At 39.7% G+C, this 26,199-nt stretch overlaps 1 protein-coding gene across 11 annotated transcripts in view; it reads left to right on the plus strand.

Annotated features, from left to right (window-relative positions):
- The window catches only part of SRPK2 (SRSF protein kinase 2), a 38,629-nt gene that overhangs the window by 6,757 nt on the left and 5,673 nt on the right, over positions 1–26,199 (plus strand). For 2 of the 11 annotated variants that reach the window (XM_053464246.1, XM_053464245.1), the window contains exons 3-11: positions 16,231–16,376; positions 19,909–20,017; positions 20,216–20,303; positions 20,473–20,560; positions 22,313–22,419; positions 23,183–23,348; positions 23,502–23,539; positions 23,646–23,892; positions 24,537–25,034. In XM_053464246.1, coding sequence (XP_053320221.1) covers positions 16,231–16,376; positions 19,909–20,017; positions 20,216–20,303; positions 20,473–20,560; positions 22,313–22,419; positions 23,183–23,348; positions 23,502–23,539; positions 23,646–23,892; positions 24,537–25,034 — 1,487 coding nt within the window. Of the gene's footprint in view, positions 1–6,840; positions 7,168–16,230; positions 16,377–19,908; positions 20,018–20,215; positions 20,304–20,472; positions 20,561–22,312; positions 22,420–23,182; positions 23,349–23,501; positions 23,540–23,645; positions 23,893–24,536; positions 25,035–26,199 lie in introns of those variants that run through there. The other 9 variants (XM_053464251.1, XM_053464256.1, XM_053464254.1 and 6 more) reach the window with 9 other exon arrangements.

Below are 26,199 nucleotides of genomic sequence, written 5' to 3' on the forward strand. Positions count from 1 at the left end.
TCATATGCATGTTGGTCTGCTTCTCCAGAATCCCTCCCCCAAATGCATTTGCCTCGTTCCTCACCCCTTAGCTAAATGCCACACAGAAGATATGAAATACTGTCTTTAGCTCCGTTTAGACCCCACATGTGTGGGAAATCCTCCCATTAATTTCAAGGAGCAGCTTCTTTTCACTGATTGACTGCTTCAAGCAGCCAATCAGTGGCAAGAATAGTGCTACCATGGGGGGAGTTGATCCTTGTTTTTCAGATATATTAATAAGGGGTGTCGTGGACATTAGACTGTCACTTTAATCTGGCAAATGCCTGTAACGGCAAGTATTTAAAGATATATGGAAAATCTTAGTACTAGATGCATTACTGTGTTATTTACATACATTGTAATGTTTTATCCAGTAGAGGGAGCTGACATCACCGTTCATGCGTCTCCATACCACTAGTAATGAATATGTAAATCTCAGTACGTTTACGACCATGTACATCCTTTGGATTTTCCACAGTATTAAGCAGCATCTCTCATGGGAAAATGGCACTTGGGGAGAAATGCAATTCTCATGTTCCTTAGTTTGCAGTGTCTGTAAAATAAAAAACTACACTAGTATACAACAGTATGAAGCAGTGCACTGTTTTGAGCCTCATCTTGGCCATACTGCTGCTAATTCATTTAGTTCTTTGGCCTTTTTATGCTATGTCAGTAATGGAGCTTTTTATTTACAGATTGAACCAATGTTACTGTACATCATAGTTAAGTGTTAAACTTGCACGCCTCAGTAACCTCATTTGGTAAAAATCAGGCTTATTTTGGGGTAGGACTCTGACGGATGAGAACCTCATGATATAGCACATTTATGGGAAGTCTGGTAGATGGAAAATTGTTCTAGTTTTGCTTTAAAATTCTATCATTGCTCTCAAAGCAATCCACGTAGCTGCAGGTACCAATGATATCATTGTGTATATAGTCACTGAGTACTCTGATTGTGTAGGTCATTGAATTATTCGCATGCTGCTATACCATCTGGTTGTGGGATGTCTGTAAGGAATCCCTCACACCGGTTTGAATTGTAATCTGTGGAATCTTCCATCAAAAAGTGTTATAAATTAATGTTCTGTGATTGTGTTTACCCTTAGGTTATATATGTAATTTGGTTTTGTATTAGGTCTCCACCCAAGAAAGAAGGCAAGATAAATCCTGTACAGACACCTCTTGGGTGAAGCAGGGTGAATCGTTTTTTGAGATTTTAGATGCTGCTGTATTTTATTTAATTTTTCGTTTTTATATTTATCTTTGTGGGTGTGTCTGTTTTAGGCTCTTTTAAAAAAAAAAAAATAAAAAAAATTTATAGAAAGCTTTCTCGTTCCTAACCTCTGCACAAAATTGTCTAGCCATAATTTCAAGGTACTACAATATTGCCACTATAACATCTAATTGGTCCCTCAAGCAGGTGATCCATGAGGAATAGAAATACCCCAAAGGTATGAAGAACAGTGGAAAAACTGGTTATAAAATAGGTTTAAAAAAATTTAAGAAGTTTCCAAAGGCTACTTTTGCTACCAGCACCCATGTGGAATATGCACCGCTCTTAGTTGAAATATATAAGCACTAAGCAAAATTGCTGGCTGAAAATGAAATGTATTGGGACTAAAATAGGGTACACTCACAACACGATAACTCAATCTGCTTTGGGGCTGTTTTGTGTTTGGGTGGGTACTGGATGGAAAGGAAAGATATTTTACAAGTTGTGGACTGATTGCATGTTTGTTTACCTAAGAGATGAAGGTATACAGACTATAACTTGGATTTTGCACAAGCTTAACATCGCTGGTGCCTGAAAAAGTGAGCCTTTTGACAGTCCGGCTTGCAAACTAAACTTCAAACATGAAGTGCAAAATGGAAATTAGGGAAAATTGATACGCACTGCCCTCGGAACTACACCTTAACCCCAAACCTTAATTTGCTAAGATCAAGTTCTTCGTTTTTTAATAAATAGCTGAGGAGGCTTCGGTAACCATTTGAGCTGCTCAAACTCGGTAAAAACCCAATTAGTAGTAAAACATAACTCCGGAAGCTATGAGTTCAAAATTTTAAGCACAAAAGCGCAGCTGATTAAGTATAATAGGCACAGTGCTTTATCCACTTTATCTTTGTCTCTGGGAGACCACCGAGGCCACTGTGTAGCCCAGAAAGTTTAAATCTCTCCTAATGAGCTGGGTCGTAGAACCTGGCAGCAAACTCCTGTGATAAAGGCCATATTTTATTTTGTTACCTTGTATGTTAAATGTGGGGTGATCTCCTCCATGTCATTACAAACATACAGGTACCAAACACCCCCTATTTGTCTCAGATAAGATCACATAGTTATTTCTTAGGCTCCTTGAACCCCATCCTGCCGTGTTTATCATTCTGAAGGACACACTGTCGACACAGGGCATCTTCATGTCATGATTCTACTCTGGAAACTTAACCGTATTTCTCAAAAATAACTGAAGATTCTAGGTGCTGTGTGCCTGTAAGATTTTAGGGCACTCAGGACAGGAGTCTGGCATCCTTTGAAGATGCCCTGCTTGGATGCTTTTCCTGCACCATTGATTTTATGATGGGGTCTGGCTTAAGGAAAATTTACAATTTCTGGTAATTGTTAACCTTTAAAGGCATGATGCTTGATCGCTGCTAATTAGAAGATGTGTGTTGAAACATTGATACCTGTATGTGAAGACTCATGCCGTCATAAAGCACCATGCTAAAGTATTACAACTAGAAAATGTGGGCATAATGTGACACCCCATCGGTCATATGGTCCCGTTTATATATTTGTTTGGTCCTCCTTGGAAATGCATGGAGGCATTTTACTTTAACCTTTTCCCTCGGCTACTTGGCTTGAAAGACAACACCTCATTTGCTACAGGAACCCAAGTGTTGTGCGGTACTCACTGCCAGTCAGCTGGCTCTGATTTCCTGTCTGCTGCTGGTCTAATGTGACCCCTCCTGTGCATTTGAATTTTAAAGTACCGTATTTGCTCGATTTATAAGACGAGGTTTTTTTCAGAGCAAATGCTCTGAAAAATACCCCTCGTCTTCTAATCGGGGTCGTCTTCTAATCAGACCTCAAATAGAGGTCTGATTATGAGACTAAGATCCAGATCCCCCGCACCGCTGCAGGGGACCTGGATCCTCCTGCCCCCCCCCCATTTAACACACACACACACACACTTACCGGTGCTTCCTGCTGTATTGCCGGGGCAGCGGGTTGACGTCTATGCGATCCGCGTAGACAACGTCCGCTGCAGCCGGGAGGAGGTGTGGCTAGCAGCGGGGGTTGTCTGCATCCGTCGCGCATACCTTCCCTGACTGTCAGAACTCTGATCTCTGACAGCCGGGGAAGGTATGCGCGACGGACGCAGACAAACCCCCGCTGCCAACTCCATCTCCTTCCGGCTGCAGCGGAAGGAGAAGTCAACCCGCTGCCCCGGCAATACAGCAGGAAATTGGAAGCACCGGTAAGTGTGTGTGTGTTTTTGAATGGGGGCATAGGGCATTTCTGGAATGCCTTATACCCCTATATGCCACTCTGGCACTTAGGGGGTTAAAAGGCATATTATGGGGCAGAGTGGCATATAGGGAGGTATAAGGCATTTCAGGAGGCAGAGTGGCGTTAAGGGGGCATTTAATAGAGCACTCTGCCTCCTGAAATGCCTTATACCTCCCTATATGCCACTCTGCCCCATAATATGCATTTTAACCCCCTAAATGCCAGCATGGGATATAGGGGTATAAGGCATTTCTGGAGGCAGAGTGGCACATAGGGGGTCAAAAGGCATACCATGGGGCAAAGTGGCATATAGAGGGTTAAAAGGCATATCATGGGCCACAGTGCCATATTGGTGTGGCAAACCTGGGGGCAGATGTGCGTAACTGGGGGACAGGTTGGAAAATACAAGGAAATAAAAACAAAAAAAATATTTTTCTCAATCATAGCTTTTATTAAAAAAAAAGTTTACATGAATATACATTTACTGGTAAAACTTTTTTTCCTTTAGGGTCGTCTTATATTCAGGCTTTTTCTTTTTTTCCTAAGTTAATAATCAGATTTTGGGGGGTCGTCTTATAATCGAGCAAATACGGTACATTTTAAAATGTATTCTTTGTTGGTGAGGCTGTTCCCAAGGTGTATACAGTGATTAAGTACTACATCCTGTAGTAGTGAGAAGGAAAATGAGCTGGAATGTAATTTCCCTTGTCCCATAGAAACAGCATTAGAAGGTAAATGAACTTATCAGTGTTGCTTAGCAATCAAGTCCTGTATTGTATAATTACTTAAAGGTTCTCTGCTGAAACCAATAGCAGACACATGCACACTTATGTCAGAAATGGGTGGGCTAAGCAGAGCTTAGATGTTTGGTTTCATTGGAGATTTAAGGAAATGATTAGGAAAGCAATTTATAACATGAAACATACTAGGTGTAAGTTCCTTTGAGCAGGGCCCTTCTCACCTGTTTCTGTACGCCATATTGTTTTGTTACATACTACTTATTTCCTGTCTACCCATTGTACAGCTCTATGGAATTTGATGGCGCTATATAAATAATAATAATAAAACCAGTACTTGAGGACCAATGACCTATCTCCTACATTATGGGGCTTTGGCCCAGGCAGGGTTAAGTCCTAGGCCTAGTCTCCCGCTGACAGGTAGGGCCAAGATTTGTGGTCCTGAGCTGTCAGATCAAATGTGACCGTGCTCTAATTGAGCCATTTCCTTCTGGCTATGTGGTCGTGGACTTGTGGGCTCTGTGGAGACTCTAATCGGGTTTCCTGCTGCTGTAACTCCCTAACTGATCACGTAATGTAGGATCAGTCACTGTGTATGCAGGTACGCTGCAGCCCTATGACAGAGCTGTGATAGGGCTACACACAGCATTTAGGTGGCTCCCCATATGCTTCCCCTGACTGCTGTAGAGGGGAACACCACAAGGCACCCCATACTACGTGGGGAACCTCCTGATTTCTATGTTAGGGTCCCCCCCAACAGGTGATGTCACCAATGACATCGAAGGGGTTTGGCTGTACTAATAGTTATGTAATGGGGGGGGGATTAAATTAAAAGATTAAATTAAATCCTTAAACTTTTTTTTTTTTTTTTTAATCCGATCATATCTGGTATTTTCAGTAACGTATATGGGGTAAATTTTGATATATGTGACTTATGTTGAAGTTAGAGTCCTACCATTCCAAGTTTGAAAAAAGGGATGTGCAACTTGTAGTGTCTGCCCCACAATCGACAGAATAGATGAAAATCCTGGCCATATAGGGTTTTTTTTTCTCCTTCAAACAAAATGTCTTACATTTATGAATATGGATTCAAAATAAAGTCATACTTTTGCTGAAAAAATTAATTTGTGTGGGTACATTGTGTAAGATGGACATTGGGGTAAACATAGACCCTAAAAACATGAAAATTCTCCGATCTTGTAGTGTAAAAAAAAAAACATGCTTTTTGTATTTGATTTGAAGATATATTGGTTTAAAAACAAAGGAAGCATTACCTCAAGGGATTTTGAATGTCTCGCAAAACTAGTATAAATCGGCATCCATTAGAATTGAACAGTAAATTAAGGGGAAAGGGTTCAGGCAGCCAGCAACATTGATCTCCGCCATGATCTTTCTCTTTTTTTTTTTCGTATGGTGAGTTTATCAGCTGGCATTGTGATCCTGGCTTGTGTAGCTAGCAAACACATTCATAGTTAAGTGGTTAAATGTACCTGATGGGAATCTTTGAAAAAGAACCCCCCCCCCCAATTGTGTGGGCTGTATAACATTATATGATAAGCATTTTATATATGAATGATATTTGGCGTTCCATCTACCTTTTGTATCGTTGTAAAGGGTTTTTTGTTGTGGCTCTTGTCGAAGGGCATATTCTTACCCCATTGGCAAAGGGGTGATACATCTGCCGCTGAAGTGGAGCACGAGCGTGTAGGTGTGTAGGCAGGCAGAGTGTTTGAGTCACTGCAAAGTCATCTGTTAGGCTTGGAGTGGAATAGAGTCATTACTGATACTATTTGATTCCAGATTGTATAGGTTGAATTCATCTCTCAATTGGCATAAATCTATATGTTTAGCTTGCTTAATCCCTGCCTTTCTAGAACACCATTTTACAAAATGGATGGCTGGGTAGCTCATATTGTGATTTATTGGAAAATAATCCTTAGTCCAGACCACCGTTATGCCCCCCCCCCCCCCACAACCCTGGCTTGTTTTAGGACAGAATTGAAATCACAGATGGTGATTTGGTACTCCCCCTTTTGCAGATCTCTTAAAGGCAGCCATCTCCTGCCTGTTAAAGACTGAGCAATTTTTGTTAGCACACATAATAATGTGTAAGCTCTGCTGATGGGTGTTACTGCTCCCTGGCTCTGTGCACTGCATGTACAAAAGTAGGGGGGGGAGGAAATAGTGCATCATATGTTAGAGAAAGGAACATCTAAAATATATATATTTTTTTAAGAGCTGGAGATTGTCCCAGTTTCCCAGACTCTGATTCAGATTGGAATTTTCAGTCTTCGAGCTGACACGCATCATGGAGATTTGTTTTGACTGGTAATAGCTGGCAGGGGGGGGGCACGTCTCCTGATAGCCATTAACATTTAGAAGTGGATACGAAGTCAAACAAGTTGAGACGGTTTGCGTGCTTGTATGTAGAATTTCAGCTTAATTTGTTTAACTGTACTACGCTGGTTAAGGTACGTAGCTCATTCTTTGCCTAGAAACACCCCCCTGTGTTTCAAAGAAGTGGTACTTTCTGCTTTCATAAACAGTCATGTGTATAGTTCATCGAGGCCCAAAGCCTCTGGAGCTTTCTTTTTCTGAGCAGCAGCACTGAATCGCTCCTTTTTTTTTTTTTTCTTTTAGAAAATTATTTTTGATAATTTTTTCCCCTCACCCTTTTATAGCTTCAAGAAACTGAAAGGCATTATTTACCCTCAATGGATTAAGGCTGCCTCTTATTTATTACACACATTTTTCTATTTTTTTTCCCTTTATTTTTATTTTTTGGGGGGGAGTCCTAGGCTTAGGCAATTGCGGTGGTGAACATTTTCAGATTTTTCCAGAAATCAAGCAGAAGATTGAGCTGCTGATGTCAGTTAATTCTGAGAAGTCGTCCTCTTCAGAAAGGTACAGCTACATTGCTTGCATGAACAATGAATGGTTGTGGCGGTCCTGGTGACTGTCATCGGATCTGTGTCCCCCCCCCTTGTAAGTTTTGGTTGGGAGGTAGCTCTTCTGCATGGTACTGCATACATGTCAGCTGTGCTTAACCCTTTACAATGCTTGATGACATGGGCACTGCTTAAAAAACCTCTGTGGACCTCTGGCTCTCCGGTTGTATCTGCAGAATGTAAATAATTATTCAAAGCTGTAGCAGTTTTTGCATAGGTTTTACGGTATTTATTTTTCACATATGGATTCTGAATTACATGTCAGCCTTACCCTAAATTAGAGGGGGGTTTTTTTTGTTTGTTTTTTGTGTTTTTTTTTTTTTTAGTCAAGGGTAAATCCTATTGTATCGTAACCATTAAAGCAGCACCAGCAGTAGATATTTGCTGACACAATGTACATACTGTGTATACAATGCAAATAAGTTTGTATTTCTTGGATGGGCAGTGTCGGTAACGAATGGCATTGGAAATGCTAACCTCCTATATTAACAGTTTTATAGAATAGATGTAAATCCCTCAATCCAGGGGGAATCTGTGAAAGACATTGCTTGTTATAGCGGCATGTAATTGTAAAACTGCTCACTGCTCAGACATTGTTCTTTGGCCTGTCAGGCAAATAGGCTCTGTAGTTATAAAGCAATTTTATCTGTGCAGTCCAATCTGTACCATAAAACAGTCCTCTCTGCTTATTCCAAAACATCACTAGTGTAGTTACCTGTCATATTTTTAAAAATGTGAAAATACTAAAGGAGAAGGGTCAGCGATTTGGCTCCTTAGTCGCCTGAGACGTGAGCGTCCCACAATTCATACTTCAGGGGAATGTTGTGCCTGAGTACTAAGTGGAATGATTGACAATGCGGGCTACGTGACGTGTCTGAAAAACACGCTGTGCATTCCAATTTACGTGTTTTGAAGATAAAATGGCCAGTAGAAATTTGTTTGTCCTTTGATCTGCTACTAAAATTGAATTTTTGGTGTGGGTGGATTTGGGGCTGTGTGGGTTAAAATATGCCTGACAGGTAAATTATAACGTCTGTTTCCATGCAGAGGTTGCTCAATTGTAAGGATTAGTAATTTCACATTTATGTGTGACATGATTATGCCTGCAGTACTTTGTCTACTTCCCCTGAATATGTTCCCGTCTCCTAACTGATTCTCACTGCTGTTTTATAGCACAATCCTACCTGTGTGATGTCCAGCTGACATGCACAGGGTTAATCAGTTCCTGGTTGCGGTGTACAATGCCATCGTTTGCTGCCATGTCTGGCCTTGTTTGTTTTTCACTTCCGTGTATGTATCTGAAAACCTAAATCTAGAAGTGTAGCCTCCAGAAAAATGAACAGATAGTACCTTTTTCAGATTATAATGGAAGAAATGTTTGCTGCCAGCAGAAATATGTGTGAGGCCCGGTACAGTAGGCGACACACCTGATGGTGTTTATCTACATGGCTGTCCTGAACGCCTCCATGTCTAGAAAAATAAGACAGACTGAAAAGGATGTTGAGAAACAGGCTTTTAGAATGTCTGATGCTGAGCTTTACAGCTGCTGCTCAAGAACACAGACTTTCTGTACAATGTCATTTACTTTCACGGATTATTGAAGGGGAAAAAACATTTATAAGATGTTAAAATACAGATTAGTTAATCAGAAGAAAAAATGCTTACCTGACATGATTGCTTTTCAGCATCTCTACCCTAGCATGGCCAGATATGTTCTTAGGTATGCTAGTAATCTTTTTTTAAGATGCTGTTCCACTTGTACAAAACATTAAATCCTTCTAGTTTTCCCCCAAAAAAACTAAGCTTTAACAGATCTTTCATCTGAAGGCTTATTCACATGAACACAAACCATAATTTAGCTTTTCAGTTTCTATGGCAACCACCATCAGAACTTGCTTTTTGGGTCACATCATGATTAAGTGATCCTTGCAAAATTATGAATGAGGCCTAAGTTTGCATGTTTAGGAAGTGGAATACTAGAAATCTTATTTATAATGCTATATTTAGTTATGTGTTAGATTCAGCGGTATAAGAGGAACAGCACCGTAAAACCTTTGTGCTTAAGTCTTTCAGAAATAAAATGAGCAACCGTGAATGATAAACTGTATCCAAATGTATTGGGGCTACTGTAAAATGTGGTTTTTGGTGCAAAGTTTGAAAGGGGCTTATGCCACTATAGCAGTAATAGAATGCTCCAGTCAGTCGATTAAGTTGCTATGGTGATGGATTAACATTATGCAGGGCCAATTTCAGTTTCTTGCAATCTGAATGTTTCATTACTCATGCACACTACTGGTTTACCCCATTATTCTGTGGCAGCTCCATCCCATCAAATGAGAATGGGAACTAATTGAACCCTGTCCCTCTCAATTGCTACAAATTTTTAAGTAGTGAATGGAGTAAATGTGCAGCAAAGTAACTTGCATTTAGTTCATGATACGGTAATTCTTGAACTTGTTCATAATAAATCCAGATCATATTTTCACACAGTATACTTGGCGGCAACATGTTGGAACATAAAAAAAAATGCTTCTGGGCATTCCCTTCCAACTAATCATTGAAAATATATGAATTTAGTGGTTTCATGTACATCAGCTGCATGTAGCCTGCATTTCATGTTTTGAATGTTTGTATGAGAACGTATGGGACACATTAAAGCACTGTTTTCCTACAGTTCTCTATCTCTAAATCTCACAATCAGAGTTTACAAGCGTTTCTTCTGTCATCTGACATGTGTGAGAAATTGTCTGTAGACCAAAAAAAAAGCGATGGCGCCTGGAGCTATTTTAAGAGGACATACCAAGTGGGACCTTTTTTTGTGTGTGAGACCATGTCATACACTTCCCAAATGTGGCCTTGTAGCCCCAAGCAACCTGGCAGCTATGCATGGGTGGTATCCCTGTTCTCCAGAGATGTTGCTGACTGCATATTGGTTTGGTGTTTGAAAGTGATGTATAACTGAAGTGACAATGTGTGTGGAATGGGGTTTCATGGGGTAAAGTGAATTCGCTGGCTTCAAAGATGTCCCAAATAGGAGGTGGATGCAGGATAGCCAGATGTTAAAAACTGGATTGCACATGTCCCAGATTTAGTCTTTTAGCCCTTAAACTGCCTGACAAACCTTTGGATGGATGGTATATCCGTATTAAGTAGATGCTGCTGAACACATATTGGGGTGTTCCTTGGTAATCATTTAAACTCCTAGTAGATGTATCTGCATTGCAGTCTGGATGAAAAAAATCACGAAAAATGTTACCTCTGGCAAAGATTGGTCGTAAAGTGGCTTCATGAAAATTGAAGTTAAATACTTTGGGTTGTCTACTCTTGAAAAACATGTGCCATGTGGGGGTGATTCAGGGATTTATGACGGATATCCATGTTACAATGTCACTCTAATTTTGAGGGTAAAAAAATAGCACTATACTTACAATAGCAATACGCTACTTGTAGTTATTGCCCTGCGATGTGCGCAGACAACCTCTGCTGCTGCTGCTGCCGGTGCTCATTCATAAAAGTCCTGGCGGAAGTGCCGGCAGCAGCGGAAGTTGTCTGTGTGCATCCCGCAGCTGGTAACGTTTGCAGGATGCGCACAGACAACCTCCGCTGCTGTCGGGGCATATAAACTCCAACAGAGCACCGGCGTGACATGACCTTCTGGTGCTGAGTCATAGAAGCCCCGGCAGAAGTACCGGCCAGCAGCAGCGGAGGTATATCTCGGGGTAGAGTGGCAAAAAGGTGGTTAAAATGCATATCTGGGGGCAGAGTGGCCTATTAGGGAGGCAGAGTGCCATATAGGGGGATATAAGCCATTTTTGGGGCAGAGTGGCATATAAGGGGGTAGAAGTCATATTTGGGGGGTAGATGTGCGTAACTGGGGATGATTGGCAAATAGAAATCAAAACGAATAATTTTTCTCAATTTTATTAAATACGAAAAAATAGTTTACATGTGACTTATGGGGGTGTTCAAATTTTTGGGGGTTGTCGTATAATTGAGCAAATACGGTAATCTTCTAAACAAAGTCTGAATTATTTTCGTACTTAATCACCCAGACACTGAGAGACGTTCACTATGAAGACCATTTACTTCATCATCATTGCTGTAAAGAATTCACTTAGTGTGGTGGTTTACCAGGGAATGGCACCTAAAATATCACATGACTGACAACAATGGCAGCCTCCAGGCCTGCTGTTAAAGGAAGTTTATTGGAGACTAGTAAACTGCAAAAAAGGAGGCAAATTGTTAAAAGGAAATATTGAATAAATGAGTGAGTAAGCTCCAGTGGTAATTTGCTGACATAAACATTCAGGCCTTAGCATGCAAATGCTGACAAATGTTTGATGCCGGAATATGTTTTTTGAAAGCAGATCAGATGTTTCTAATTTATACCATATGCAGGAACTGTACCTGAACTGGAACTTAGTTTTTCAGATTGCTTATGTTATATTTCCTGTTTACTTATAATATTGTTATACCATACCTCGCAATGCTTGTAGTGTCCGAAGTGAACCAGATTTATGGTGGTAGTTTGGTAGATGTCAGGGATTTAACCCCTTAAGGACAATGGGCGGTCCCTAAATCCATTGAAAACAATGCATTCTGAGCCCGTACATGTACAGGCTTTGTCATTAAGGGGTTAAAAGTTGAATTATTTTATTTACACAACTTCAACTTAGAAGCCTATTCTGCTATTTTAAGCGCCTTTTAGGTCTGCAGAGGAATCTGAGGGACACTTGGAAGGTATGCAACATATACATGCAGGTCATAAGGCTCGTAATCACAAGATGTCATGAATACAAATATTGGATTTTTCTGTACTTACACGTACCCTGCCAAACATTGCACTATTTTTTTTTAACTGACTGGCACTAAAATTGTTAAATGTTAAAATAACCTAGGTAATTGGCATGCCATTTTATATATATATATATATATATATATATATATAATATGCTTTTTCTAGCTCCTATTGGGCTAGCAGTATATCACATTTTTTATTTAAAAAAAAAATAAAATCTAGTTTGGGAACAATGATGTGCATCATTTATATTTGGTCAAAATTGATGAAAATACCTGGCAAATGAGGCATTTTTAAAATCATGACTTAAATTTCTCCTGACAAACTGCAGTGTTAGGAGCTTTTTATAGAAGACCAATTAATAGGTGGGTTTGGTGACTTGTTATTTAATTTTATGTTATTGAAGCCATGAGGTTGTTGAGACACTTTTTACATGCAAATGTATTGAGGGATTCATTGGGATCTCCTTTATGCATTTGCTGTTTTCCCACCCCTAGCTGTTTGTCTTGCTAGAGATTGTGTGCATGCATAGATACAGACCACCAGTCGGCTCTGGTACGGGTTAGTATGAGAGGTCTAACAAGACAGGGGACATGCACCCCCAGAAAATCTCCCCCAATTTTCATTGGGAGCACTTTCATGCCAGTGAACTACAGAAAGTTGAAGGTTTGTACACTCTGCAATGTTTACATTTTAATGTAATTGCATATATATTAATGTAATTGATTTAAGTATAATACTGGCATACTTTCAGTCTGAGAGCTAGGCAGATCCGAGGAAGCAGTTGATTACAATTCTTATTTTTATTGCTGTGCCTATCTTTTGTGTCTTCCAAGTTTGCTGCAAATGTATTTACTGTATTTGCTCGATTATAAGACGAGCAAATGCTCTGGAAAAATAACCATAGTCTTATATTCAAGGTTGTCTTCTAATCAGACCTCAAATAGTGGTCTGACTACAAGACTAAGATCCGGATCCTCCTCTCCGGCAGCCGGAGGAGGTCTGTGCGATGCGCATGGACAACCGTGCTGCTGCCGGCACTTTCTCTGGGGCCTTCTGTGACAGAGCACCGGCGTCACATGATCTTCCAGTGCTCCACCATAGAAGCCCCAGCGGAAGTGGCGGTAGCAGTGGAGGTTGTCTGTGCACACACAGCTCGGTCCATAGTAATTTTTTTTTTTTTGGTGTGTTTTATATAGGGCTGGCAGTAAATTGTAGTTGGGGCCCCTTGAAAAAGTTTAAAAGGCTATGCTTATGGATTTGTTACAAGGAACATGAAAAATGTACAGTATATTACCGTTACACTGAATAACAGTTTTATTTTTTTTTTTTTTTTTATCCCACTGTAATGTAATACGGGTATCATGGAACAGGAAGCTCCATGTTTTTTACAAATGTAAATCCACTTTCTGGCGCCCAGGGTTTTCGTGGAACAAGAAGGTAAAAAATGGCCAAGGCTGCCACAGTGATTCCAGTACCCACCAATGTCACGTAATTACTTTACGTGACCCTGCTGGGTGCTGCACAACACCAGCTCCCCATGGTAAAGTGTAGGGTGTCAAATTCACGATGGCAGCAGAAAGGCAGTGGCGTGGCAGGTCTCCCCAAGGTAAGTGGGGGAGTATTGTATGTATGTATGTGAGTGAGTGTACGTACTATAGTGCCTGTGTAATGTGTCTCTAAATGTATAGTGCCAGAGCCAATGTCTTCTGTACTGTAGTACCAGATTCAGTGTGTATTTTAATAGTGTTAGCCAGTTTCTATGTGAGTGTGTTGTTGGATAGTGTGTGCATATGTATAAGATTGTGCTGTTGTGTATGTTGCAGTATAACATTAGCATGTGTGTGTATTAGTGTATGGTGTTGGCATGTGTATACATGAGTGTTGAATGTTAGTGTGTGTTACTGTAAGGTGTTTGTGAGCATAAGACACTAGCATGTCTGTTAACTAATGATAAACATACGAGCTTGATGCTTTATTGTGTAAAATACCCCTTGTCATTAAAGGGGGTTAACCGTGGTACTGTACAAAGTGCTGCAGGACCAAAGAAATGTTTATTGGGGCAATATGACAAAAAAAAACACACATCTGTTAACTTCAGACCAGCCTTTAATACATGAAAATAAAAATATAACTAGGGAAGAAGAAAAAGCTGGCTCCTAGATCCAAACCTGCTCGAAAAGGAATTGCAGTTCCTGCTACAGTGAGGATATGTATCTTTTTATAAAAGGCTCCTGTGATGTGCAATACTGCCTATATGTCCCCATGCTGCTTGTCTGTTTTGTATTCAGGCAATCGATATGGCACTCTTACCTGTCTTTGTTGTATCAGTTAAGCCTATCGGGGGATGTAGTTATATAGAGCCCCCAATCCATTGGTGACACTTGAGCCAAATGCTGGACTATGCAAGAACCCTAACCCAGCAGGGGTGGAATGAAAGTGTTCTAGTGAGTCCATACAGATGCCCATGTATCGCCTCAGAATATTCGTGTTGTATGTCGATGCCAATGCATGTTGGTGCAAAATTTTACGTGATTATATGGCCTTCTATTTTGGAAGTTTTGATCTTTCAACTATAATGTAATAATAATATAATGCTGCATTTAAGTGTTACATTCATCAGAGCAGGTGGAACGGTCTTTAATTGTAGAATTGCAATGTGGTGTCATGTCTGTGTATTTGTATATTTGCTAGGTGGCTATTGCTGTTAAATAAGCCGTAAGTGAAGTGTGTACTTGTTTGTACATATGCTGTGCATATTGGTTGGATGAATAGTCCGTGCTGTAGTTTGTATCATGATAGGAAAACACACCCTTTGAGTAATTTTACATGAATTCTCTGCAGGATGCAGTATTTCATAGCTGGAAAAATCAATCTCCGGTTCCTTTGTTCTGCTGAACACAACTAGAGAGCACAAATACTGTAGGAAATACTGTTCTTCCCACCTCCTCCTTCACACAAATGCATTTACAACATCTGACTGTAGCAGTTGAAAAGAGATCATCCGTTGCCATGCCAACACACATAAGACCGTACATCAAACCATGTAATGTATTGTGCTTTAATTCACATAAGAGGTTGAAATGCAGCATGTGGGGTTCGGTGCTCCAATAAAAAAGAATATATATAATTGTTCTGTAACTATATTTCAAACACTCATTCCAATGTTACAAAGCCAGAAACCCTTATTGTCCCGTATGATTTTTATTTAATGTGGCAGGGCCCTACAGAGCAAGAATTTTATTTTTCAAATGCCTAAAGTGAATCCATTGCATTGTGATAAATTAGGACTGAATGCCCCATATGTGTACTTCATATTTTCCCAATGCTTTGCCTGCCTTGCTGATCCCTGAAAAGGATGGGCTGAAGCTTAGGTGATGGTGTTGCCATATTGGCCAGATCCTACCATAAATGTTATTTGGAAATCTGGCCAGACCACATTATAAAATTAGGTCAATTTGAACGTATTGCTTTCCGTTGTCACTAATTTGCGAGTTTTACTTTTTTGACCAAATTGGGTTTTTACAGATTCTGGGTTTAGGACAGTTCAGGGGGTTACCCAAGCCTCCTTAATTATTTTTAAAGATCTTAAAATAGAACTTGGTGGCAGCGCATAAAGTTTTAGTTCATGGAGTGAACAGACATGGGGTGTCGTTGATCTGGGCCCAGCGCGGAGGGCAGCGAGTGAACCTGTGAGAGGCGGCAGGCAGGTGGTGGTTCCTCCTGTTGCTGTGATTATGGCTTCTGTGACGGGTACGCACGAGATTATTCATTCAGACACTATTCTGTTCTCAGTCAGCCGGTACATATAGCATAAACATTCTATCAAGTACATTGTTTCCAAAGGTAGATTATGTTGTAATTCCTTGTAATGTTTGCAGTATTGCTTTCATCTTTTTGTGTTTGTAATGTAGAAGTTCTGTAGCCTTTGCCCAGTTTTGAGCCACAGGAGTTTTTTTAATGTATTTTATTGAATCGTTTCACCCACAGGAAGCACAATGAGATGTGTTATCCGATATATGCGTTCTATACATGTTTTGTTTCAACTTCTTATCTGGGTCACAGGTTTCCTTTTGCACAAAGCATTTTGGTGAAGCCTTAGAATAAAATGATGTTGGTTAGTAAGAACTTAAACCTGCATTATAGAGACTTGAAGTTAACATAGCTTCCTATTGTAAGTGAAACGAAGGTGGAAAAAATATTTCTTGTTCTCTGTTCTAGGCCAGAGGCTCAACAAAAAGCCCCGTCTGCTCCTCCTCCTCCCCCTCCTCCACCTCCACTTCCAGAACCAGCACCACCCGAGGCAGAGGAGGAAATTCTAGGATCTGATGATGAGGAACAGGAAGACCCTGCCGATTACTGTAAAGGTTTGTTTAATAAGAGTAAAAAAAGTTTACAAAATGTGACAGTTATTGCTCACTGTGCTACACCAGGTAAGTCAAAGTAGAATATTTTGGGTACTTTCATTGAGGCTGCTGGAAAGCTTAATTCCGCTTATGAACTTCACTGAACATGTCATGCGTAAATCCAGGAGTAGGGATTACCAATCAATGATAAATATTGGTCAAGGTACATTACATTATCTGTACAGACTGCTGGAGCATTTTTCTTAGCATGGGCCAGGTGCAGTAGGCACTGGTTATTGAAATTACATCCTAGACTTGTTATCTGGGGACGGTGGTGATTCTTCAAACTAGGTCTGTAACAAGGCAAAGATATATCTATAGATATATATACCATTTATTTAAGGTATTGGAATCGGCACTTATTGTGACTGTTATGTAAACATGGTTCTTTTATTTTAAGGTAATCTCTACAGGCACTTAATGTGCGATTGTCAGCTCCTAGTGTCATTGCTAATGGTCAGCTGTGAAAGCCAAAGGCTCAGATGTATTTAATATACCTAAACCATCTATGGCTTCAAATGTGTGTATTATACAGTATAAAATATTAATGGTAAAAACAAAAATACTTAAGTATACCCATTAAGTGAAAAAAGATTGGAGGCTCAGTGTTTTATTCATTTAGCTGTTCAGTTGGCATATTGTAAAATTATAGCCTGTCACTTTTGTACAGGTAAGCTACCAACCCGTATATATGTACAGTAGTACTGTTGCCCTGTTTCTTTGGGGCATATCATTTCGTGGAAAGACCTATTTTCAATCCCTATTTCAGTTCAAAATATAGCAGGCCTCCCCTTGTATGTGCCTGCTCCTTTATACATAGCTTTGAGCATAGCACAGGGTGGGATTAAATATAGTTCCACCTACATACAGCTGTTATGTTTGTTTGAGCTCATCAGTGCAGGATAGAAACAAGAATACATGTAAACAGCGATAAGCCTAGCATTCTGGGTGCAGTATTTCGTGACTAGAACACATAAACATACTAACGCGCATACTCGCTCTAACACCATACACTTACTATCTGCCTATTCCTTGCACCACTAATCCTATGCTCGATCTTGAAAAACCGTGGTGGCACACACTATACACAAACACATTCTTTACCGAAATACAGTAACAAGCACGCATACTAAACTAATACTCACATCCTAACACCATCATGCAGACCATATGCTAACAGGTGCACCCTCTACCATACACTCACACAAATATACATACACAGACGCACTCACACTCTCACATCCTGACTGCAGCTTGGCCAGCTCCTTCCTCTCACCTCATGCAGTGCCCTGACTTCACTGCAATTCAGTTTTCTGCTGGCTTACATCATTCTTACTACAGTCTAATCATATGTAGCACATGTAACATGATGCTGCTGGGTGACACGCACCCCAGCACCTACATGTAAATTAAAATAGCAGCTAGGAATAGATTCTGTATGTTTCGAGTGGATAAAATTGATCAAAGCCCTCCACTGTACAGCTCACTGCAAGCAAAATATTTGCTTGTTAAAAGGGGGGTGTTTATACATCCTTTATGTGCACTAGAAACTTTGCATATGTTGAGTTCAGGACAGAACTGTTTTAAAGTATAAAACTGGCCAAATTTGATGTTTATTATAGACTAAACTGACCTAACGGCTAGTAGGTATTTGGCAAAAATAGAACTTTAAAAGCACTGACTATAAACCATGGTAAAGCTTTAAAATGTTTTAATCTTTTGTCTTGAAATAAAAAATGGGATCTTATTGCAGCAATTAAAGACCATCAATAGTGTTTGATCGATACAAAATATTTTTACACTTTTTTGTCTGTTTGTTTTACTGTGATTATATAGTTACAGCTTTAAAATCAGATTCTGTGCATGGTTGGCTTGCAAAAGTGCAAACTTTCATTGTGTGATAAAAGCTATTCTTGTTTCATGCTGTGAATTGGCTGAACATTTGTCTACTGCAAAGTATATTAAGTGTCAGGTAGTTATTTTTATATGCTTGTGTAGGTGTTAACATTTATAAAACGCCTTAAACTGATATCATTTTTGCCTGATTTGTGCTGCGAAAGTAGTATTAAATACTTTAATATTTAATAAGATCAGTGGTGTATTCGGTTTGTGGTTTTTTTTTTTTTTTTGTAAACCGTTCTAGTGTGTGCATAATAATGCATTATTGCTCTGTTGTCTTAGCCCGATCTACTAGAAAATTCTCCTTATCATACTAACTTGTGGTAATCAGTAGAATAGCTCAGTCTTAATCACCCTGCCTGACCCTCTAATGATGGAGGAAAGGTATATGGAGTAGAGCCCTGCGTGGGACTGCTTTTTTAATCCCGCCCGCTCCCGCAATGTGGGTGTTCCGGTCCCGCCACATTTGTGGCTGATCAAGCCCACCTCCTTACCTTAACTGCAGATTTCCCACGCAGTCCCGCAAGGCTGCCCTTGAGTTGCTCCCTCACAGCGTCTCTTCTCTTGCTGCGCCCAGGAACAAGACGGAGTCACGGGAAGTGGCGTCGCATCATGTGACTCAGTTTTGTTCCTGGGCGGAGCAACAGAGGAGACACTGTAAGGGAGCAGCAAGAAGGCAGCCTTGCGGGGCTGCGCGGGATTACTGGGACCCACAGGTACAGTCCCTGACTGCTCGCAACCCCAGCAAGACCACCCGCAAGTTTTTTGGCGGGACCCTCCTCCCAATGCAGTCCAAATGAGCTCTGTGTGATATCTGAGCAGGAAAAGTCACCTAAAATATCACATCTGGCTGCAATGGCACCCTCCGGGTCTGCAGATGAAAGAAGTTTAAACATAATAAAACCAAGTTTTGTTAGTGCTAACCTAGTACAGAACACTGGATATTTTATCCTCAAGAAGAATTTTTTTCCCATGGATCTAACAGAATTAGGAACTGCGGATGGCCTTAATCACTAAAGGACCACATTTTCCACGATTCGTAGGATTTTAGGGGTTAGCTATGGTAGAATATATAACCCTCTCGCTTCCAGACAACGACTATGCCAATCTCTATGGAGATGAGCTGCATTTTTGGAAGCCTCTTTGTATTGTAATAACTGATGTTGGTTTTTTTTTTGTTTTTTTTTAATAATTCATGGGACATTTTGTTAAAAATATAACATCAACTTTAGTGACAAAATTGCCATAATTAAAACTCTACTCTGAGCATCTTCAGATATAAGAGGGCAAGAAGTTAATGGTCCGTTCCAATGAAGGAGAGTTACATGAAACAATGAACTCTGATATGCATTCAAAATATTATATATACATACATACTGTTTAGCATATATACATTTGTTGTTCAAGAGGAGTGTCCTTTTTTAAGAAAAATTAGTTTATAGGATAGAAACTGAAGTCCTGAATGAAGAGCATCCTTCATGACATTCCCTCCAGTAGCTTATGGGTTTAGATGTGTATGCATTGTTATGGCCATCTGTAACTACAATTACAAAGGCAGATGTTCGTACAATTAATGGATTTGTCTTATTTTAAGGTGGCTATCATCCTGTGAAGATTGGAGATCTGTTTAATGGTCGCTATCACGTTATTAGAAAGCTGGGATGGGGTCATTTCTCCACAGTGTGGCTTTGCTGGGACATGCAGTAAGTATTAGTTAATAAGTAAGTAGTTGTTAATCACTTTTACCATGTTTGCAAATATAACCGTGTTCTCCGTAAACATGTTCAACAGCATGTCCTACAAGTGACCATAAAGCCTGCATGTTCCCAGTCTCACTGCAACAACACTTGTGATGTAAAGCTTAAGTCACTGTTATAGTATATGACGTATTTATTTTCTAGGGGCAAAAGGTTTGTTGCGATGAAGGTGGTGAAGAGTGCTCAGCACTACACAGAAACGGCTTTGGATGAAATTAAGCTTCTCAGATGTGTAAGATGCTCCATTTCTTTTATAAACTACTAAATTCACAATTATTTTTTTTTACACAAACATTTTTCTTTTTCAGTTGAATCCTGCAGTCTAGCAGGTACTGAAAGATATGTAGAAAGCTGTGTATTGATCTGAGAGTTATATATTTTTTTCCCCTCTCTCCTTTTAGGTACGGGAAAGTGACCCCAGTGACCCAAATAAAGACATGGTGGTGCAGCTTATTGATGACTTCAAAATCTCTGGCATGAATGGCATACGTATCCTTCCCGTTCATGTTGTAATCTAATGGCATAAAATACGTTTTTTTTGTTTTTTGGTTTTGCTCAATTAATATTCCATATCCTTGGCATTGAGGCTAAAATTAAAATGTGTACTGTTCATTTTATTTTTTGATTTGTGTTTTGGGAACATGATATGCTGTAGCCTTAATAGCGTTAACCTTAATATGTGCTTCCCACACACACAGTGCCTTCCTTCCTCATAACAGAATGGCATCAGAGCTGGGGGAAGGGACATTAGAGACCCCAGCAGTCTGTACAGCTCTGTACCCAGCAGGGCCTCTCTTACAAGGGTCGATGCTTCCTGCGGTGTCAGTGTTGACGCTGCAGTAGGCAAATGCCCAAACAAATGCTGTAAGCGCAATGGTTCCCATACCAAGCACACTTCCAGTATCTTTGTCAGTGATGCTGGCTTCTGCTGAATGAAAAAGATTAAGCTGTCATGCCATGTCTGACCAAAGTAGTGACATAATACATTCATTGTCCTCCGGGGATGGATTTCAAGAACATACATCATGTCCCTCCTTACAAAGGGGGGTTAAGCCATATGAAATTAAAGGAGTCGGTGGAGTTGTGAACGCAGGGATTAGAAGCAACTGGTGCTTATGCAAACATTCATTTTGATGACCCATCCTGGTTTCTGAGCATTTGGTGGATTTAAGAGACCAGCCACCCCCCCACACACACACACACACCTGACAAGCAAACACTGTTAGTGTCTGAGAGTAATAATAAAGTTGCTGTAATCCATAACACACTATCTGTTGTATGGAAAGCTTTGTTTACCATGGAACAGCATCTAAAAAAGACTGCTGCGCTCTCGACCAGTTTCAGCGACCATACACAGTTACAACTAAGGCTTTGAAATGATACATTATGGTCAGTTCCTTTCCAGACATTGATCTCCGTCTAAAACATTACAAAAAACAGAGCCATGAAACGATTTACATATACACTGCTTTACTAAAAAGAAAGCAGATATAAACTACCCTATTTCTCCATGTATAAGACGCATTTTTTTAGAAAAATTTGGGGTCTAAAAATTGGGTGCGTCTTATACAGTGGTGGTAGATTTTTGTACAGTTTTTTTTACTGGAAAGGGGACCTGCTGCTTACCTGTTTTGCTCAGCAGCGTCTCTTGATCCGTCGTGGTGACACAGGAACCCAGTGGAGTCACGTGAATGCACATTGCATCACATGCCTTTGCTCCGTTCCTGTTCCTGCTTGAGCAAGGCAGAGGGGAAACAGCACCCCCCCATGGAAGTCTGCGAGCGGCAGCAGAAGATCTGCAGTTCAGGTAAAGTGGGGGGAGTAAATGAATGTGTGTGTGTTTGTTAGCATGGATCTGTGTGGAGGGGGCCCAAGGAGGCTGAAAGTGATGTGCATATACTGGCTGTCTGAGCATGATAAGAGTGCGATTGCTAACAATTGCTTGCAGCTAACATCAATCACGCTCATATCATGCCCAGGCAGCCAGAACAATAACTTTATGTAATATATTTCTTAAAAAATTTCGGCCCCCAAAATTAAGGTGCGTCTTATACAAGGGAGCAGAAATACGGTAGTTAACTTAAAAGTAGAATTAACAAACATGTAGGTAAAACAAAGCTTTCTTATACAAGCTTTAATGTTTATTGTGAAGTGACTAACACATTACCGTAACTAAACCATAATCTCAGTTTAGGCTTGATCCTGTGTTCCCTTCTGTGTATGGCCTTAATTGTGTTCCAGATGTCTGTATGGTATTTGAAGTTCTTGGCCATCACTTGTTAAAATGGATTATTAAGTCAAATTATCAGGGGCTTCCCATTCGATGTGTAAAAAGCATAATCCATCAGGTAAAATTTGCAATGTTTTCTGTCAAAAAAAATGTTAAGCATATTTTTCTTTTTATCTTTCTTAATTGTTAATAGTTTTAGTCACTACCTATTTTAAATGAGTGCTTTAGCCATTATATGCATTTTAATGCATATGAGCAAAATAGATTTTTTTTTTTATAATGATCTAACAGCTCTAGTGTTTAATTTCTGGAAACCCACAAACCGCATTTCAAGTGTAGTGAGCTTCTGGTCCAGCCAGAAATAAGTATTTTAAGGCAAACCTGTTAAAAATGCTATTATAACGCAGAGGACAAATATCTACCTTCCCTTTCTAATGTCTTTGTGATAAAATAGTAATTATATAAACAAATTGCTCCTGTGAATGTTTTTCTGGCTACATTTAGAGCCTTGTTCACTAGATTTCTATCAGTGGATAAATGTGGTCTTGTTTAGATAAGGCTACTTGCAAACTGAATACAATGTAGAGTCCTCTGCTCTGACTACTATGGTAATATCATTTATATGGTAATTTTTCCTTTCATGTCAATATTTTTACAGCACTTGATCATGTAAATTTTGACAGTAAAGTTATTTTGATGTGATATTAATGGTAGAGCAGTATTTTTTGTTTCATTGACTAAATACCCTCTGCTTAAAATAGTAATTACTACTAAAATACTAATTAGAATGCTACTGAATATGGATTTGTGCAATTTTACTACATGTACAGTTATTTCAGATGTGTCGAGGGTTTTTCTTTTCTTTTGTCTCTATTATATAGGTCCTTCAAGGCTTGGACTACCTGCATAGCAAATGTAAAATAATCCATACAGATATAAAGCCAGAAAACATCCTGTTGTCTGTTGATGAGGCCTATGTCCGTAGAATGGCCGCTGAAGCAACAGAATGGCAGAAGGCTGGTGCACCACCCCCTTCTGGTTCAGCAGGTAATGTGCAGATAAAGGAAAACAGTGTTTGGAACCCAATATAACTTAATGAGCAAGTGCGTTTCCTTGCATTATTATATTACTAAAATAGTTCCTTGTGATTTTTTTTTTTTTTTTTTTTTTCCCTTTATTTATTTTTTTTCTTTTCTGTAGTGAGTACCGCTCCTCAACAGAAGCCAGTAAGTATATTGGTAAATAAACTCATTTCTATCATTTTTTTTTTTTCAACATTATTTTTATTTATTTATTTGTTGTTAGTATTTTTATAACCTTTTTTTACGCTTTACATTGATATAGGTTGGGAAGATATCTAAAAACAAAAAGAAAAAACTAAAAAAAAAGCAGAAGCGGCAAGCGGAACTTCTTGAAAAACGACTTCAAGAAATTGAAGAATTGGAGCGAGAAGCAGAGAGAAAAAAGACAGAAGAAAATGTATCTTCGGATATTCTTTCAAATGAGCAGGACTTGGAAGGCCAGCCCGAGGCCAAGATGAAAACAGTATGTCTAGATGATGTGGCTGACGAGGAGCCTGCCAATGAATATGGTTGGTATAATTACAGAGAACAGAATAGTCTTGAAAGACACAGGTTTTTTTTTTTTTAAGTTCCTCTATGTAGACCCAAAGAGAAACACTGCTGAGTTATGAACTGAATAATTTCTGCAGCTTACTGCTTAGTTTAACACTCCCACTACCTGGGTAGTTTCTATTCATGCATATGGAAGAAATATATTGTTGCCGTTTGTGAGACATTTTTATTCTTGTAGAAAAGACGTGTGTATTGTTATACCATGCACTGTACTGTTCTTGGTTGGGTTTTGATAACTTATGCAGTGACATTGTAATCTTAAGACTATTGCTTGATAGAAAAGATTTCAAAGAAAGTATTGTATGTATATGTGCTGGGCTATGTCATTGGTATATATTAGTGGTGGTGGGGGGGGTGTATTCACACATTAACCTGTAGTTTGACAGTCTAATTTCTATGTTCAGAATCTAACGGAGGTTTCAACATTTCAGAGGCTTCCTGTCTGTTCATTTCTCCCTCAACAAAATATGTGGCAGGCAATCCGACCGCCTCTTTATTTGGTATTAAATAGTCAGTCCAGGTTGAGGGTATAACATCACTGAAAAACTCTTCTCCTTTTCGGTAATTCAGTTATCAGTTAGAACTGTTCTTGTAATTACAGCAGGTATTTCCTCAGAAGGAGAAGACCACGACGAGAAAGAAGACACTGAGAAGGAAAATGTTGAGAAAGATGAGGATGCCGAGCAGGAATTGACAAACACAGATCCAACATGGATTGAATCTCCAAAAACTAACGGCCATCTTGAAAACGGTCCTTTCTCTCTAGAACAACAAGTGGATGAAGAGGAGGAGGATGAGGAGGATGATGACTGCCCCAACCCAGATGAGTTTAATTTGGATGAATCAAATGCAGAAAGTGATTACACATACAGTAGCTCCTATGAACAATTTAATGGTGAATTGCCAAACGGACAGCATAAGAATAAAGAATTACAGTTTTCTGAGTTTTCAGCTTCGATGTTTTCTGGGCCTTTAGAACCAGATGCAACAGAGTTAGGCGCATCTGAGGATTGTGCTGCGACGGAAAGAGATGTGGGTAGCTCCTGTCGTGATAGAAGCAGGACCGTCTCAGCATCGAGTACTGGAGATTTGCCAAAAAGTAGGTATTCTTTCACGTAAGGTCTTATAAACAAAGCAAATGATAAACTACTGGTTACAGCTACTTTGATGTTTGGTGCCACAGAAATAAATGTTTTAATGCTGTTTTAGTTTTATACTAAAAACTCTGGTAAGAAAATTGACTAGAGAAAATGTAGTTTTTAGTTTATAGCATTTATGAACACGCATACACATACACGGCCTTAACACACACCTGCCCATTAACACGCCATATACACACATACTGCCTGCACACACACCTGCCCATAAAAACGCATATACACATACACACAAATGCCTACACGGCTCTTACACATACATACACCGCCTGCCCATAAAAACACACACACATTGCCCATACACACACCTGCCCATAAAGACACACATGCACATACACTGCCTTTTAACACACATATACACATATACTGCCTGCACACACACCTGCCCATAAACACACACATACACATACAATGCCCATAAACGCAAACATATTCGCTAGTGTGTAAAGTCAGTGTATGTGTATAAAACGCATATATACACACACATTCCCATACACACACACCAGCTTACAAACACAACTACCTGCACTGCTCTTACACACACCTGCCCACACACATGCACACATACTGGCGATACACACCTGCCCATAAAGACACACACACACACACACATGCCCATTACACACGCAGGTGTTGCTAACTTTCCTTCTCCGACGAGAGTGACCAGCTGCTGACTTTCAGGATAGCCTTATAATTTCCCATATATCACCTCAGCCCACTGCTCTGCACTGTGCAGAAATAATTATGGTGTAAAGGTGAAAGAAATACTATATATAGTCTGATCATGAGGAAAATTAACAATTTAAGCATTTTCCTGTTAATGTATTTTTATGCTGCTAGTCAGAATTATATAATGCAGTCAGCTTCACCTCTAATTGTTTGACTATTTGCTTGCATTAGCCAGCCACTCAGGCCTGATCACTAGTACCTGTTCTTGACTTTTTGTTTAACATAAGGTGCAGCAAACTGGTGGATATGTATTATTCGTATGGCGTTGAAAGATTGTACTTTGTAACATTTTAAAATATGAAGATTGTTCTTGTTTCGGAGCCTCAATCTCTGATTGAGATCAGTCATGACTGGGAGAGGTTCTACTTACTATTTATT

Source organism: Spea bombifrons, chromosome 4 (assembly GCF_027358695.1).
Source record: "Spea bombifrons isolate aSpeBom1 chromosome 4, aSpeBom1.2.pri, whole genome shotgun sequence".
Taxonomy (NCBI): Eukaryota; Metazoa; Chordata; class Amphibia; order Anura; family Pelobatidae; genus Spea; species Spea bombifrons.